At 35.2% G+C, this 16,199-nt stretch overlaps 1 protein-coding gene across 1 annotated transcript in view; it reads right to left on the bottom strand.

Moving 5' to 3' along the window:
• Positions 1 to 708: 708 nt before the first annotated feature.
• Positions 709 to 16,199, bottom strand: part of LOC129228718 (adhesive plaque matrix protein 2-like) — a gene marked incomplete at its 3' end in the record, with an annotated part of 63,754 nt that continues 48,263 nt past the window's right edge. The window contains exons 13-14 of the mRNA XM_054863403.1: positions 7,644 to 7,754; positions 709 to 810 (exon numbers count right to left, since the gene is read on the bottom strand). Coding sequence (XP_054719378.1) covers positions 709 to 810; positions 7,644 to 7,754 — 213 coding nt within the window. The remainder of the gene's footprint in view (positions 811 to 7,643; positions 7,755 to 16,199) is intronic.

The raw sequence follows: 16,199 nt of genomic DNA, 5'->3' as shown, positions 1-16,199 counted from the left end.
GTGTTTGTGTCTGTGTGCAGGTATGAGTGTGTGTGTGTGTGTAGGAGCGTGTGTTTGGGTCTGTGCGCAGGCATGAGTGTGTGTATGTGTGTGTATGCGTGTGTGTGTATGCGTGTGTGTGTATGCGTGTGTGTGTAGGATATGGACGCAACCTGGAGACGGTTTTCGCAAGAGGAGCAGCATCGTGAGGCCGATCGACGCGACGGTGGTGCTGGCGTGAAAATAAAATGATAGCACGCCAAAACAGTCAAATAAGAACAATAATCTATCGTGATTGCTCAAAAAACGAAAATTTCCAGTTGCTGCACTTTACCTTCGCACGACCGAGTGGTTATTCAGTTTACCCAAACAGTTATTCATAATTTACAAAACTTGTAGCTCTTCGTCGAAACAATAGTTTAAAACACTTCGTGAACACACACAAAAAAAAAGCAGTACTACTGGAAAATCTATTGCAAACTGGACTTAATGGTTTCCAATAACGATACAGCTATTTCTGAAGTAACGCTGTCAATGTTGCTGCAATCAATGTACTACAGTATTTTTTCAGTGAGCTTGATATTTTTTATTATGTGTTCAACCTTAACTTACTTAAAAATTTCAACCACATTGTGTTTTATACGTATAAAAGAACCTGATAATTTCAACAGGAAGTTCAGATAAATATTTTGAAGGTTTTGATGTATTTCATACACATTTAGACAATACCTTTGCAAACTCCAGTCGAGTACATTCCATGATCAGGGTTGCATACACATTTATACTCGTTTCCTGACTTAACACATTTTCCATTTTCGCAGTTGCATCTCTCTGAAAAATAAAATCAGTGATGAGGTCTTTTTTTTTGCAATTATTCTTGTACAACACAATAAATATTTTATGCCACATTATTTTTCCTTTTTTTTCCTCTTTTTTTCGCTTATACCACGTTTCCCTAAATGGGATACACAGGTGCACAGAAGGATGCTGAAAAATGTCCATGGGATCAATTAACATAATATATAGCAACGATAGGCTAAGGTGCAATGACAAAATGCACGATCTTCAAAGGGTGGAGCGAATTGAAAAAGTTAGGGACTATGGCATTTATATCATGGGTTCTCAAACTTTTTCGACTCACGGCACCCTTTGAAGAATTAGAATTTTCTCGTGCACCCCATTCCATTTCCATTGTTTAAGATAGAACCCCTATAAAAGGACAGGTCGGCTTATCCGACATTTTGTTTCCAAGACGGTTTTGAATCCAACCCTGTTTAAAGTGGCTTTAGTTTAAGATAAATGCGATAAATAAGGCCGTCCCAATGTTCATAACCAAATATCACGCTTATTTATGACTGAATTGGCACCAGCTTTTACGTATTAATCAGATTATGCTACAATCTACTTTTCTAGGTTATCAAATCACAGGGGAAAAATGACTGTACACAAAAACATTTTTCTCTTTAAATTATTCAACTACATAAATTAGGCTTCAAGAACAACAAATAACTTTTATGCCAGTAAACCACAGTGAACCACGCAGAAAAAAAAAAAAAAAAACTACCATAAAATAAGATAAGATAGTTTTGACATTTCTCTTCTGTAATAACTTTTGCTGCTACATTGTTGCCTGGTAATAAAAAACTGCTAGTTGAAAAGGCTTAATCATCAGTCAGGCTTTATGATAACGATGAGGACACGATATAGCGAATTTTATTACGCTACATTAAAAAATAGGGGGATGGCTTTCTTGCTCTACGTCTTATTTATCACTCCCACCTAACATACATATGAGTACGGTGGACTCTTCGCGGTACCCCTTGCGTTTTCCTACGGTACCCCCCCCCCCCCGAGGTGCACGGAAACCAGTTTGAGGACACCTAGCTTATATAGTTCAGTTACGGCAATTTCTGCGGGATAATATGTTCTACGAGTATACCGATGCAAGTCAGTATCATATTGCAATGTTTGGGGAGTTATAAAGCATGCCAATGGTAGAAGGCAGGGCTGTTTTTGTTAACAAACTGCTTTAAGAAATAACAGTAGTTATAATACAACTACGACTGGAGTCCTTTGCTCGAAGAAGGATGGGTACTGTCAGTATTATACCATTGCAGTATATTAAAATAACACGAATTAACGAATTTAAAACGAGAATTACTGACATCATCACTTCCTATTCCTATTCCTATTCAGAGTCAAACTGACTACAACTGTATTTATGTCGAGGACTGCATACTACTACCTCCATTATTTTATATACCGATAGATGGCAGCACCATCACCGGATCGAACAGTTAATGAGAATTTAGAACTAGTCCAGGAGCTAATAGCTACCTGGTGCTAGCACCCCCAGAGGTATCGTTTCACTTGGAGGACATTGAGACCACGAGCATATTTAACGTCGCCCAGGCCCCTTTAATGACGACGGTGGGTCTTCGACCATCGAGGTTCGAACCCAGGAACCTCCGACCCCGAATCTGACACTCTACCGATCGGGCTACCACGGCCCCGCCATCATAACTTGATGGCAGTTATTTTATTACTGAGTAAATAGCATCTGTTTTCAAGAAACCAATTTCTGAATATTTGGCTTTATATTTGTAACATTTGAAAAGTTGCCTGTGTCTAGGAAAGCAAAATAATGGAAGAAAAAGTAAAACGTTTGGTGACGATGAAATCTAGAAATGATTTGACGTGACTGGGACTGAGCGGAGGCTGCTGCCGGGACTATAGAAGACGGTTTATTAGTTGTTTTGGCCAGTTCCAGAAAGTGGTTTTGTTGCAAAATCACGCTCTACGCGTGACCCACGAATCCGCTTCGTGGGCCTCGCACTGTAAAAATGGTTGAGGAACGTTCCTGGAAAATAATAGGCAGCTGATGTGCCCAATTTCAACCAGTAACATATCTTGCAAAAACCAGGAACGTTTTTCGATAAAAGTCAGTAACCTTTCTGAAATATTGGAAAATCTCTCCTGTTAAAGACAGTCGTAAACCTTCTAAAAATTAAATTATTCGCTGAGAACTTCCTTGATTTACTACGGAAGCATTGGAGCAACCATGGTCAAAGCTGCACGAAAATTGCGAGCAAGACTGCAGCTATCCAGTGATATATTTGCCTCCATTGGGAACTTAGTCAATCTGGACGAGCAGTAATTAAGTTAAAGCCTATACACTTAATAAACACACTCAGTCAATCTTTAAACTGGTAGCAAAAAATATCTTTCACACTAGTGAGAAGTCTGCATCCGTGCATCTTTTAGGAATTCAGGAAACTTTTTTGCGAAAATACTTGATTTTACGGGGAAATAGGTGAAAACCTCTGGAATCCCGAAAGGTTCCACGGAAATAACCAGTAACCTTTCGGAATTTTTTTACAGTGCGTATGACCTGCGGGCCGGAGCTTGGGCACCACTGATATGAAACAACGTCTGTTTGTTAAACAATGTTACGGGTGTAACGCTCATATTTTGCACCAGTTTTATCAGTAAAGTTACTCCATTGCTATGGAGGCAGCTACTGACCAACCACGGATTGCATGGAATTTTCAAATGTCCAGATAAGGCGAATCTATGTGAATAAGGGGGAAAAGTAAAAATTTGATGAGCATATTCCACTCATTTGAATGAGACTCTGCTTCTGCAAAAGCTGACGTCGGTAAAAAATAGTAGATTCGTCCATTTCCGGCTGTAAAACGGATGTTTGTCTTCCCATACAATCCGTGGTCAGACAGTAAGCTGCCACCGATTTTACGGAGTAAGGTTAAACATTTTTTTTTTTTTTTTTTTTTTTTTTTACAGTGAGGGTTTCTCAAAAGGTGCGTAGTGGGATGTGGAAGAAAAGTTTAAAGAAAATTAATGTGGAGGAAAAGTTTAAAGACCCAGCTTGCGTTCGGTATTAAAAATGATTTCAAGCTGGTAATCAAGTCACTATTCTTTCCCGTAAGGGCCTTTGCTACATAACTACACGTTTAAGCGCACTTCCTCCAATCAATTTCAAAAGGTTCAGTTACTTCAACGAACACCTTGTAAAGACTTTCACCTGTTGAAAAATTGGGCAAGGGTTTAAAAAACAATATGTTTTCATGAATAGAATCATCGCAATGAAGGAGCGCAAGGTCAATAACTGACATAAAACTGCAGCAAGATTATAAAATCAGCAAGGTCTGATACTGTTTCTTATCTATATCTACATCCATACTAATATTATAAAGAGAGCGAGCGAAACTTTGTATATTTATATGTTCGAGGTAATCTCCGGAACCATTGCAACAATTTGAAAACATCTTTCACTATATGAAAGGTGCATTCTTACTGAGTGACATAGGCTATAAATTATGCATATGTGTATTTATTCTAATTTCTTTAACCAATAGTTTGTTTTGCGCTGGGGTTGAGGACGGCCGAGAAAACAAAAATAATAAATATACATTTAATTTGTGCATCACAGAATAAAGTCTAAACTGACTGTGATGCACAACAAGCAACAGTGGCCAAATTGAAACCATATTAATAATAATAAAAAAAAATTGCCAAATTTGTAACCAAGTTGGTGACAAAACTTGGCAACCAAAAGCCTGGCGATATATCGCCAAGTGTCCGTTAAACTATAACACCACTTGAGTTCGCATCGAAATTAGCAACGATTTCCTTCTCAAAAAAAAAAAATAAATAAATAAATAAATAAATAAATAAACATTTAATATGTGCATCACAGAATAAAATTTAAACTGACTTTAAAACAATCACTCGTTAAAAAATTAGTGTTTTGGGGGGGGGGATCCAATAAAGTTTGTGGTTAGGGTCCCAAGTGATTTTTTCAGGGGGGGGGGCAAAATATCGATCCTAGCCTGGTCGTAATAATACGCTAATTTTATCGTTTTAGATTTAAGCTTAACCTTGTAGTTTGTTTATGGTGATAACATTTATTTACAACTAGCAAAAATACCCGGCGTTGCCTGGGTCAGTAATAATTATGAGAAAAAATCGTTACTTGCTTTTGTTTTCTGTTTTAAGTGAAAGAATTTAAAACACATCTTTTTAACGTGATTAAAAATCGAGTTTCTTCCTTACCCATAAAACTAAAATAGCAATAAGTATAAAGAACAAAGTAGTATTGATTTAGAAACGAAAGCACTATATTTAAGCATATACAAATTTAAAAAACATGAAATTAATCTTCTCATGTTTAAAAAGATTAATCTGTTGATACTTTTTTTTTTAACATGGAGTCTAAAACCTTCTCTGTATGGCTAATGAAGTACGAAGTGATTAAAAAAAAGTAGCTGCGCTCGTAATCCCCTTATACTTGCTTAAGTTATTTCGGGAAATTTCAATCATTGTGGCTCTTGGTGCGATTTTACCGAATTTGCGAAAGTCGTTTCGGGGTACCTTCGATGATGTTCCCCCATTCTTTCCTTACTTTGTAAAACGATATGATATTAATTTTCGTTACAGAGATATCGTCGCCAGATGCTGAGATATTTTTGGTCACCATATAATGGCGCTAAACAGTTTCATCCGAAATGTTACCAAAATAAGTAATAAAATTTGGTGATTGTTTGAAATTGTGCAAAAAAGAAAATTAATGGAAGTTTTTGTGCTGTTTATGGATTTGCCTAATTTAGTTGCTGGATTATTTAACACAGTAAAAAAAGTCTTTTGAAAATTCTTTGATTGGCGATATTTTGTTTACATGGTGAAAGCTGAGAAACATTATGACGTAGTCTTCGGCTTCAAAAACAGCAACGTTGAAAAAACTGCCAAATGCATCAGCTACGGAAATCTTTCTGCAAAAATTTTGGCGATCTGCTGGTTGTTTGGATAATGAGTAAGTGTTCAATCTGCATAAATAATAATGAAAACCATTAATTACATTAAAGTTCCGTTTAAATGGAAAATCATCAACCAAATCATGTATTATTTGTCAATCTTGTGCAAAAATCTTACTTCAAGATTTGACTTGAGAAAAGCCTTGAACAATCACGAAAAGCAAAGAAAGTCAACAATACAACAATTGTCGCTATCGACAGGGAGTTGAGATGATACACTAAATACTGTATTGAGTTGAGGAAAGCCTTCGAACATGGATCTAAAAAGCTCATAACTCGTTTTTTATTCTACTTAGAAATTTCGAACAGGTGCCATCTTCAGCAGAAAAATCAGAGCTTTCGATGGACATATAATGTAAATATGTGCAAGTATTTTTTCATCCCAATATTAGAGAATTTATACAAAAATTGTGTTTTATTGCCCCCCTAAGGGGGTTTTGCCCCCCATAACGGGACGAAAACTACCCTATGTGTTATTCTGATGCATAAGCTATATTATTGTACAGTTTCATCAAAATCCGTTCAGTAGTTTTTGCGTGAAAGAGTAACAAACATCCATACATCCATACATCCATACAGACAAACTTTCGCATATATAATATTATATTAGTAAGATTAACATTTTAAAACTGTTAAATCTTTAAATTTATTTTCAAAATAAAAACATTTTTGCGATTAGTTATACTAAAAATATCTCGCTTCATTTAGGGTTTTGAACTGTGAAAAGGTGTACATAGTTAGAACAAACTACCGTATTACCCCGCATTTGCCGGCATGCCGCAAAATATGAGGGTCACCAGATTTTCAACAACCCTTTCCTGGTCCTTTCCGGCATGCCGGAGAAAACAAGGTTACAAAAATCATAACGGAGATTTTAAAGTTAATTTTGCTTCTGATCAAGCTAAAAATTTAGTATCGTGTCTACAGTCTAAATTACAATTACAAATGATTAATAAGCCAGAAGAAGCCACTACGAGTCACGGAACTGTACTTGAAGCAATCTTTGCAAGATTTTTAGATAACATACAATGCAAAAATTTCGTTGCTCCTTATAGTTACCATAAGTCAATGGGGTCGTTTCCAAAATTTTAAAAGTATTTTTTTCTGAAAGAGCATGCTTAAAAACATAGAAACTGATCATTTTTCAAATAATTTGTTTAAATTTAAAATTAAAAAAAATTACTTAAATCGGTGCGCTTTCTCTCTTTACGCTTCTGCCGATGACATCGCAAATGATGAAATGGCATTCAGTTTTGCCGTTCACAGAGCAAAATATTTAATTCGCATCTTTACTCACGTGTATTGGCAACGATATGGTTGATAGCAAGCGTAGGACGCAATTTTAATTCGCTTCTAGATTATCATAACGTGGAAACGCGGTACAAAGATGCGCCGAAGAGCATCATTTGTGACGTCATCAAGACCACGCCTTGTTTACAAAATCGGACAGCTTAAAAAATTAATTAAAATGCAACTGTTGGGAGAAAAAATGAAAAAAATTTCTGGGTCTATGTTTTTTTTTTTGCTTATTCTATCAATTTTAGTGACTAAAAGTACTACTTTTGACTGAAGGAAACAACCCCATTGTTACTTTCATAAGATTAAATAATGATAATAATTTAATCCTATGAAAGTTATCATTTCTGCCGAGCATCCCGTGATGCACATTTTTTTTTTTAAATTTTTATATTAATATTTGTAAAACGCAACCCTTGCTGGAATGAATGGATTAAACATATTTGCGTTAATAAGTAAAATACTTCTTAATCTATATATTGAATCAAGAGTGATTACACAAATTTCAGATAATAAATAATTGTATTTGCTTCTTACCTCGACATTTTCCCCTTTCTTCTACGTAATTCTTCGGACAAATGCATCTTTTGTTTATTCCAAACCAATGGTTTTCGAAAGTGCAGTTGAATTCTTTACCGCACTTGCAAGCTAGAAAAAAATAACTGAGGTAAGTTTAAAATTTATTACAAATTTTTCGCTTAAAATGAAAAGCTTAAGCTTTCTGACACGATGATCCGGAATTGTTATGCGACAAGAATATACTTTTTAACAAAATTAGCAGTAAATAGCTAGCGCAAGACAGCATTAGCACATTCTTACTCCTGCAAGTCAACTCTAATACACTGTAGTAAAATTCCGAAACGTTACTGAGTATTTCCGTGTAACGTTTCGGGATTTCAATGGTTTTTATCCATTTCTTGGAAATATCAAAGATCACTGTCAAAAAGTTTCCTGAATTGCTATAAGTTGTTCGAATGCAGACTTCTCTCTGTTGTAAAAAATATTTTTAGCTCCCAGTTTAAAGATTAACTCAGAGTATTTATAAGGTGTATCGACTTCCGCTCGAACACGACTCGTTCAGACTGATTGCGCTCCCAAAGGGGGCGAATAAGTATGGACTATATGGACTAATGGACTATTTAACTTTGCAAGAATTGCGATCAAGTGAGGTACTTGTTGCAATTCTGGCTTAGCTTTGGCCATGTTTGCGATACTGATTTTGGAACTGTCTTGATCAATCAGGAAGGTGCCGAACTGTTGTATTATCCCTATTTAAGATTACTCCGAAGTTCCAGAGACATGACTTCCTTTAATCGGGAAGATTTTTCTATTTTTTAAGAAGGTTTCTGAATTTTAGCGGAAAACGTTCCTGGTTTTCGCGAGATATGTTGCTGACAGAAATTGGGCACATCAGCTGCCCATTAATTTCCAGGAACGTTTCTGAATCTTTTTTAGTGTAGCAAGACAGGTTTTCATCGAAATAATAGCGACTCACTGTAGGTAAAGTAAATTCCCAATTATCCGGGAGCGGATTACAGTGCTGGCAAAATTATTAGACTAAAGAGGTTTTTTTTTTTTTTTTTTTTTTTTTTTTTTTGCACACTATTTGTACTGACATACTATTTATTTTTTACTGTTAAAGTACAGTACATACTGTACACTGATTATTACGTTGTTTAAGCATAATTTAATGCTTGCAGGTGGCAGCACTGTCTGATTTGTTTATACTCTTTGTTTATCTACTTACCAGGAACATAACCTCACTCAGCTTAAAAAGTTCACTAGTTCTTTTTTATTAGTGTGTTCTGTTATATTTAAAGTTAGTTTTAGGAAATTAGTGAGTATGTGTATGTGAGTATATATAATAGTGAGAATAAACAATCTTTTACCTCCTTTTTAAAAAGTTAAGAAATGTTGTAAACCTTGTGAAAAGTATGCCAAAAAGACTTGAAATGCTCATCAAGAACAAGGGAGTGCATACTAAATATTAGATAATTATTTTACTGTTCTTTAATGTGCCTATAGTTATGTAATCAATAAAGAATTTGCTTTTAAAACAGTCTTAGTCTAACAATTTGGCCAGCATTGTATCCGCGAGTCAATTAACAATCAGGAACGTGTATTTTCGAAGCAAAAAGCAAATACCACTGACTATTTTTTTGTCGAAAAAATGCAAATTTAAGCTGAGTTGTTCTTGTTTTCTTTCTTTCTTTCTTTATTTATTTATTTATTTTTATTTTTATTTATTTATTTATTTATTTATTTATTTATTTATTTTTTTTTTGTACTTTCTTCGTCGTACATACATGTGTTCTACACTGTAAAAAAATTCCGAAACGTTAATGAGCATTTCCGTGTAACGTTTCGGGATTCCATTGGTTTTTATCCACTTCCTGCAAACATCAAGTATCAGTGTCAAAAAGATTCCTGAGTTGCTAAAATTGTCTGATTGCCGACTTCTCTCTGTTGTAAAAAATATTTCATTGTTTGTAGAGAAATGCATCAATACAGCTATGATTTTGTGGTAAGACAATTTTTACCTACTTTGTCCCTCATTTTAGTCCTTTTTGCGGTTTAACAGCAATTTCTATTATCCGCCGCACTTGTGCCACCCAATTCCACGGATAATCGGGAGTTTACTGTATTTTCAAACCACGTGAGGAAAATTTTCCTATTGAAAGAGGCCAAACCATTTTCAACTAACTTCTTTCCAGGTGTAAAGTGGAATAAGGCAGAGGTGGTATTGTACAATTGGTTGGACCGGGTGTTATCGGAAATACCCACTTCCGGCTACAAGACGATTAATAGCATTTGCTTTGTACTGTCTGTCCATCACGAGAAAAGCCCCCGCTGAAATGTCTGCGCCGGTGTAGACGGACTCGGACTTTACGGTGGGAGCTTTTCCCATGAAGGACAGACAGTACATGCTCCAGTCTCTCCGTTACACAATTCTAGACGCGAAACATACATTGATATTGTCTTTTCAGTTCGGAATTTTTTTCTAGATCAGTCGAACTCATTTCATTTATGATTGTTCTCTATACTTAATTCAACTGCTGCTGCTGCTGCAAAAAAAAAAAAAAAAATCCCAATTCAATTTATGTTATGAAAATAACTGAACAATGTTGTGACTTCTGCGATATACATGTATGTAGCTCTGCGGAAAAATATGCGGACTAATAAATGTAGACAGTTTGAGGTAAATATCTTAGAAATACAGAGCCACATGGATTCTAAGATACGAGGCGTGTTTTTAAAGTAAGTTCCGTTTTTATATAAAAAAAGAACGAGTACAGATAGAGCTAAGTAATTTAGTGCAAAAAAATCTACCATCCTTACGCTATTTTTTGACATTGCTCCCGTGATTTTCCAAGCATTTGTCATAGCGTGGTGCAGGTTTTTGTATACCTATTCGTAAAAAGTTACCGCCCGTTTAGTCAACCATGAGGACTCTTACAGGGCTTTGGCTGGGGCGTTTTTGAACATCCTCTGGTCTGCCCTCACTTCGCTCGCAACATCTTTCATTTGTTTCGGCATCTAAAGTCTTTCCAAGGTGGTCTGTGGCACAACAGCAATAATGAGCTCAGAGAACATGTTATCCCATGGCTGACTACACAGGCGGCAATTTTCTATGAATAGGTATACAAAAACCTGTACCACGCTATGACAAATGCTTGGAAAATCACGGGAGCAATGTCAAAAAATAGCGTAAGGATGGTAGATTTTTGTGCAATTAATTTCTTTGCTCTATCTGTACTCGTTCTTTTTTAATATCAAAACGGTACTTACTTTAAAAACATGCCTCGTAGATAGAAATTGATAAATATAAAGAAATTAAGTACACGGAGATAGATATACTATTTAAATCGATACGAGGGATGTTTTTTAAAGTTAGTACGGCTTTGAAGTAAAACGAGTTGATGTGTGCATCACATGACTTCCTTTTTCGCCAATGTAATGATAATAGTGCCATGGAGTAAGCAAGGAAACACTAAATATTTTCACACCAAGTTTGTTGCGAACCGAAGCGAAAAATGTTTTACACAGATTTATTTCTCAATTATTGGCAATTTTAATGTGATTCAATAGTTAAAGCTCTAAATATTACCAAAAGTGGCCAAATTGGAACCACATTTAAAAAAGAAAATTAATTTGAATTTTGACATCTTGAATTCAAATTATGTTTTTCGCAATCACGAGTGTGTGTATGTAGGCGTGTGTGTTTGTGTGTACGGGTTATGTGTATGTGTGTGTATGAATGTGTGTGGGGGGTATGTGTATGTGTGTGTAGGCATATGTGTTTGTGTCTGTGTGCATGCATGAATGTGTGGGTAGTTGTGTATGTGTGTGTGTATGTGTGGGTGTCTGTATGCATGCGTGTGTGTAAGTGTTTGCATGTGTGTATGTGTGTGTATGTGTTTGTGTTGTGTGGATGTGTGTATGTGTTTGTGTGTGTGTGTAGTTGTGTATGTATGCGCGTGTGTGTAGGACATGGATGCAACCTGCAGACGGCTTTCGCTAGAGGAGCAGCATCGTGATGAGCCAGCCGGTCCACGGTGATGGTGCGGAGGGTGGCGGTGGGAAAAATCAGCGTAACGCCAAAAACAGTCAAATGAGATCAATAAGCAATCGTGATTGCTCAAAAAAAATTGCCAAATTTGTAACCAAGTTGGTGACAAAACTTGGCGACCAAAAGCCTGGCGATATACATCGCCAAGTGTCCGTCAAATTATAACACCACTTGAGTTTGCATCGAAATCAGCAATGATTTCCTTTCTAAAAGGTGTAAAACACCCTTTTTGAAACATCCGAAAGCATCCAAAAGGGGAAGTTCACAACTAGACCCCACTAGGAGTCTACGTACCAAATTTCAACTTTTTTACTTCCGTTTTTGAATTATGCGAGATACATACAGTGGCTCCCAAAAGTCTTCGTACACCTACGACTTTCAACGAAATAGTCCCCAATCCATTGGTTAGAATTAATATTTCGGAATAGGTATTTAATTATAAGATCTATGATCATTTCTTAACAAAACTACATGAAAAGTTTTAAAAAATATTAAAACTTATTTTTTTTAAAATCAAAAACCAAAAAGTGCCGGAAATTTTATCTCGCAAAAGTCTTCGTACACTTTATAAAATGTCTATAGATTATTTAATAATCTAACTTTTGATTAAGTTATTAATTAGTAGAATATCATACAGTATTCATAATACCTTTTAAACGTCTGGGAATAGATTTCATTATTTTTCTTTCTTTTTTTTTTTTTTTTTTTTTGAGTAATTTCTGAGTAAGTGTTCAACCACACTTTGAATCTTACTGTTTCTAGCTCTATTTTCGTTTTAAAGCCATATTTTCGTAATCTAGCCTCCAGATATCTCTAAATACGTTACATTAAGTTAAAATCTGGAGGTTGAGGGGGTATTTTCTAAACTTTAGGACAATTTTCGAGGCACTAGACGCAAACGTTGAAAACCTTGTGCTTCTTATCGTTATCTTGATAAAAAAAAGTTGATTCCAATAACCAAATTTTTGGTTAAGAGTTAAAAATTGGTTTTTAAAATATTCAAAGGAACAGCATGATTCATTATTTCATCAAAAAATTACAAACTATCAAGTCCTGATGCTCATATGCACTCTCACACTAGAACACCTCCACCGTCCTGATTAACTGATCCAAATAAGTTCTTAAGATTAAGTTCGTAATTTTTTTTCTACTAACAGTTATGCAACAATTTAACCAAAAATGTTAAATTAATCTTTATCTGTAAGTTAGACGTGATTCTAAAACGTTTTTAGCTTATTTATCATTGATTTTGCGACGAAAAGCGTAAGCTTTCTGTTTTTCGCACGACCAAGAAAACTTCGGCGGGAAGAGGTCCCATTTAATCCAGCTAATCACAGAATTTGGCGAACAATTTTAGGTGAAAGTTAAATATAAAATGTTTCATTTAACTCTGCAGAAACTTTTACAGCAATCAAATGCGTATTTTTCATAAATATTTTAACTTTAAATCTCCTATCACGTTTTGTCAACTTTGCCGGTTGACCTTTTCTTACCTTGTTTTCGGTCCGATTCTTTTCTATAAAGCATTTTATCAAGCACTTTACAATACAAACAAATAAATTAACTAATTTAGAGACATTTCAAACCAATTTACCTCTACTGCGGGAAAAAAATTCAAATTTTGAATGGTGTTTGTGGTTTTTTACGAATACCAGCCATTTTAGTGTAATAAGCACAATATTAAGGAATAAATAAACAAAAAATTAAAGCCAAATGACTTGTAAGGGTGAACACAATGCGAAAATATTAATAAAACGGCAGATGATAATTTTAATCATCAATTTATACGAAAATATTTGAGTGTACGATGACTTTTGTGGCGTGTTATTTCTCTGTCTCTTCGTTTTCTGACCCATTTCAAAAAGAAGATCCCTGAATATTTTGAAAAAACCAATGTGTTGTATTTAGAATGACATAAAAATGATGTGAAAAAATATTGGACTTCATATTCGAATTCAGTTTCGAGTTATTTTGGTTTCACGAAAAAATTTCAAAGTGTACTAACACTTTTGGGAGCCACTGTACGTATATTCGCACATACACACATACATACGTACATACAGACGTCACGAGAAAACTTGTTATAATTAACTCAGGAATCGTCAAAATCGATATTTCGGGCGCTTATACGTTTTTAGGTATATATATTCCCCTGTGGTCGGATTTAAAAAAAAAAAAAATGAACATTCATTCATTCGGGGGTGAACAAAACGGAAATTAAGGCCGATTTTTTAGTGAAATTTTTTTACGAATACAATACTTCTTTTTTTTTTTGTAAAAGGAAGTAAAAAGAACAAGTATAAATAGAGAAAAAAAATATGGCACACACATAGGGATGTTAGTTGGTTTGTTTCAGATGGGCACTTTTGCCTCTCTATTATTTAGCCTTAGTTTTGTAAAAATGAAAATTTACTCACAGCAGCATTTTTTAAATCTAAAGTATATTCGATGTATATTCTCACGGCAAAGATTTAAGCTTCCCATTTTGCTTTTACGTTCCTGAACGAAATGAAAACATTTTATTTTCTTTCAGTTGCTTCCATGGTGACTATTTTTGTTTCCTCATATTTTATTTTTGAGAATGAAATAAATGAATAAGGCACTACTGACATTATAAAACGCGTGCATCAAAATCCCATCGTTATTTTCCCCTCTCCCCTGCTAGATTCATTCAGATGGAATCGTCTTCACTTGGCAGATTGCCGAATTACATACAATCCGTGGTCAAACTGTACACTTTCTACGAATAAGTATACAAAAATTTATACCACGTTATGACAAATGCTTGGAAAACCACGGGAGCAATGCCGAAAAATAGCGTAAGGGAGGTAGATTTTTGTGCAGTGAATTTCATTACTATATCTGTAGTACTTTTTTTTTTTTTTTCAAAACATACTTGTTTTTTTTTTTTTAAATCTTTTTTATTTATATATTTATTCTTTTTTTTTTTTACTTTATTTAAAAAATCCCTCGTATATAGATGAACAGGAATGTAGGGACAGAAAGATAATTTTTATATCGCAGTCCAATTTTTTTTTAAAGAAACAGACGAAGGCAGCTTTCCTGGCGTAAGAAGCGAATTGGGCAAAAAACATCGAAGCATCTTCATTGCTAGACAAATATATAAAGTCATCAACAAAAACGTGGACAAAAGCATGTAGATTTAGGATAGGTAGTTGTTAAATGTATTTATTATTACGTGTATTTATTGATGTAACTATCCCCTGTCACTAATATAAATGCATAACTGTAATAATGTATGTTATATGCAACGGACTTCTGTTTTGAAGCAAGACAGTTACAGGACAAAATTATAAGAAAATTGTAAACATTTTATACCAGAAGGAAAATTTGCATACTACCGATGCTGCGTTGACTAGAGGGGAGCGAAAAGCGATTAGCTAGCTTTATTTTTGTCACTAGGCTAATGTGACCTTATAATTTTGTCCAACAGCTTGTTTATGTTCAACGCACAGACATATCGTTTAGGTAAATAATACTTCCGATTTAAATGTACTTTTGCATTTTCAATTATTAAATATGCTCCTCGATTTCAGATATTTTCTTGTTGTTGTTATTTATGCCACTCGGGAACCCGAACCCCAGTAGCAATGCTACTCGATTTTTAATCGAGTGCCTATTTCTAGGTGGAAGTCCGATTTGGCTCAGACAACACGATAGATGGCAGAACCATCTATGGACAGTTCGAGAGTTTAGAACCAAACCAGAAGTCGAATAACTTCTGGCCTGGCACCCCCAGAGGTATCGTTTCACTTGGAGGACTTTGTGACCACAAGCATATTTAACGTCCCCCAGTCACCCTTAATAAAAAAGACACTGTAAAAATGATTCAGAAATGTTCCTGGAAAATAATGGGCAGATGATGTGTGCCAGATTTCTTCCAGTAACATATCTTACAAAAACCAGGAACGTTTTCCGCTAGACTTCAGTAACCTTCCTGAAATTACCCTGGAAGCTTCCTAAAATATTCAGGAAGCTTCCGGTTTAAAGCCATTCGTATCTCTGAAAGATTAGAGTGAACTCAGTTTCGCACCTCCCTGCGTTTCAAGGAGAGCTTAAAAAGCAGTATTGCAAACATGGCCAAAGCGAAGTCAGAATTGCAAGTATCAAGAATTTTCCTCGCCTGCAATTCTTTGCAAAGCTACGTTGTCCATAGACGGATTTGCACCCTTTGGATGCCTTATCAGTCTGGACGGGCCGCAATGGAGCTAGAGCGGGTACACTTTATAAATGCGCCCAGTTAATCTTTAAACTAGGAGCTAAAGCTTTTTTTACAACAGAGAGTAGTCTGCATTCGGACATTTTTTACCAATTCAGGAAACTTTTTGACACTGATACTTGATTTTTCCAGGAAGCAGAGCATTTTTTAAGGAATTTTTACTAGGCGACACAAGTTCATCATAAGAGTAAAAATTATTGAGAAGGTTACAGCCTTTTTCTCAACAAATGTATGCATAATCGTCGCCTCAAAGTGGAATTTCTGTAAGTACTGTTTGTTCTGT

The sequence above is a fragment of the Uloborus diversus genome, chromosome 8 (genome assembly GCF_026930045.1).
Source record: "Uloborus diversus isolate 005 chromosome 8, Udiv.v.3.1, whole genome shotgun sequence".
Taxonomy (NCBI): Eukaryota; Metazoa; Arthropoda; class Arachnida; order Araneae; family Uloboridae; genus Uloborus; species Uloborus diversus.
This window is presented reverse-complemented; position numbering and strand designations above follow the sequence as displayed.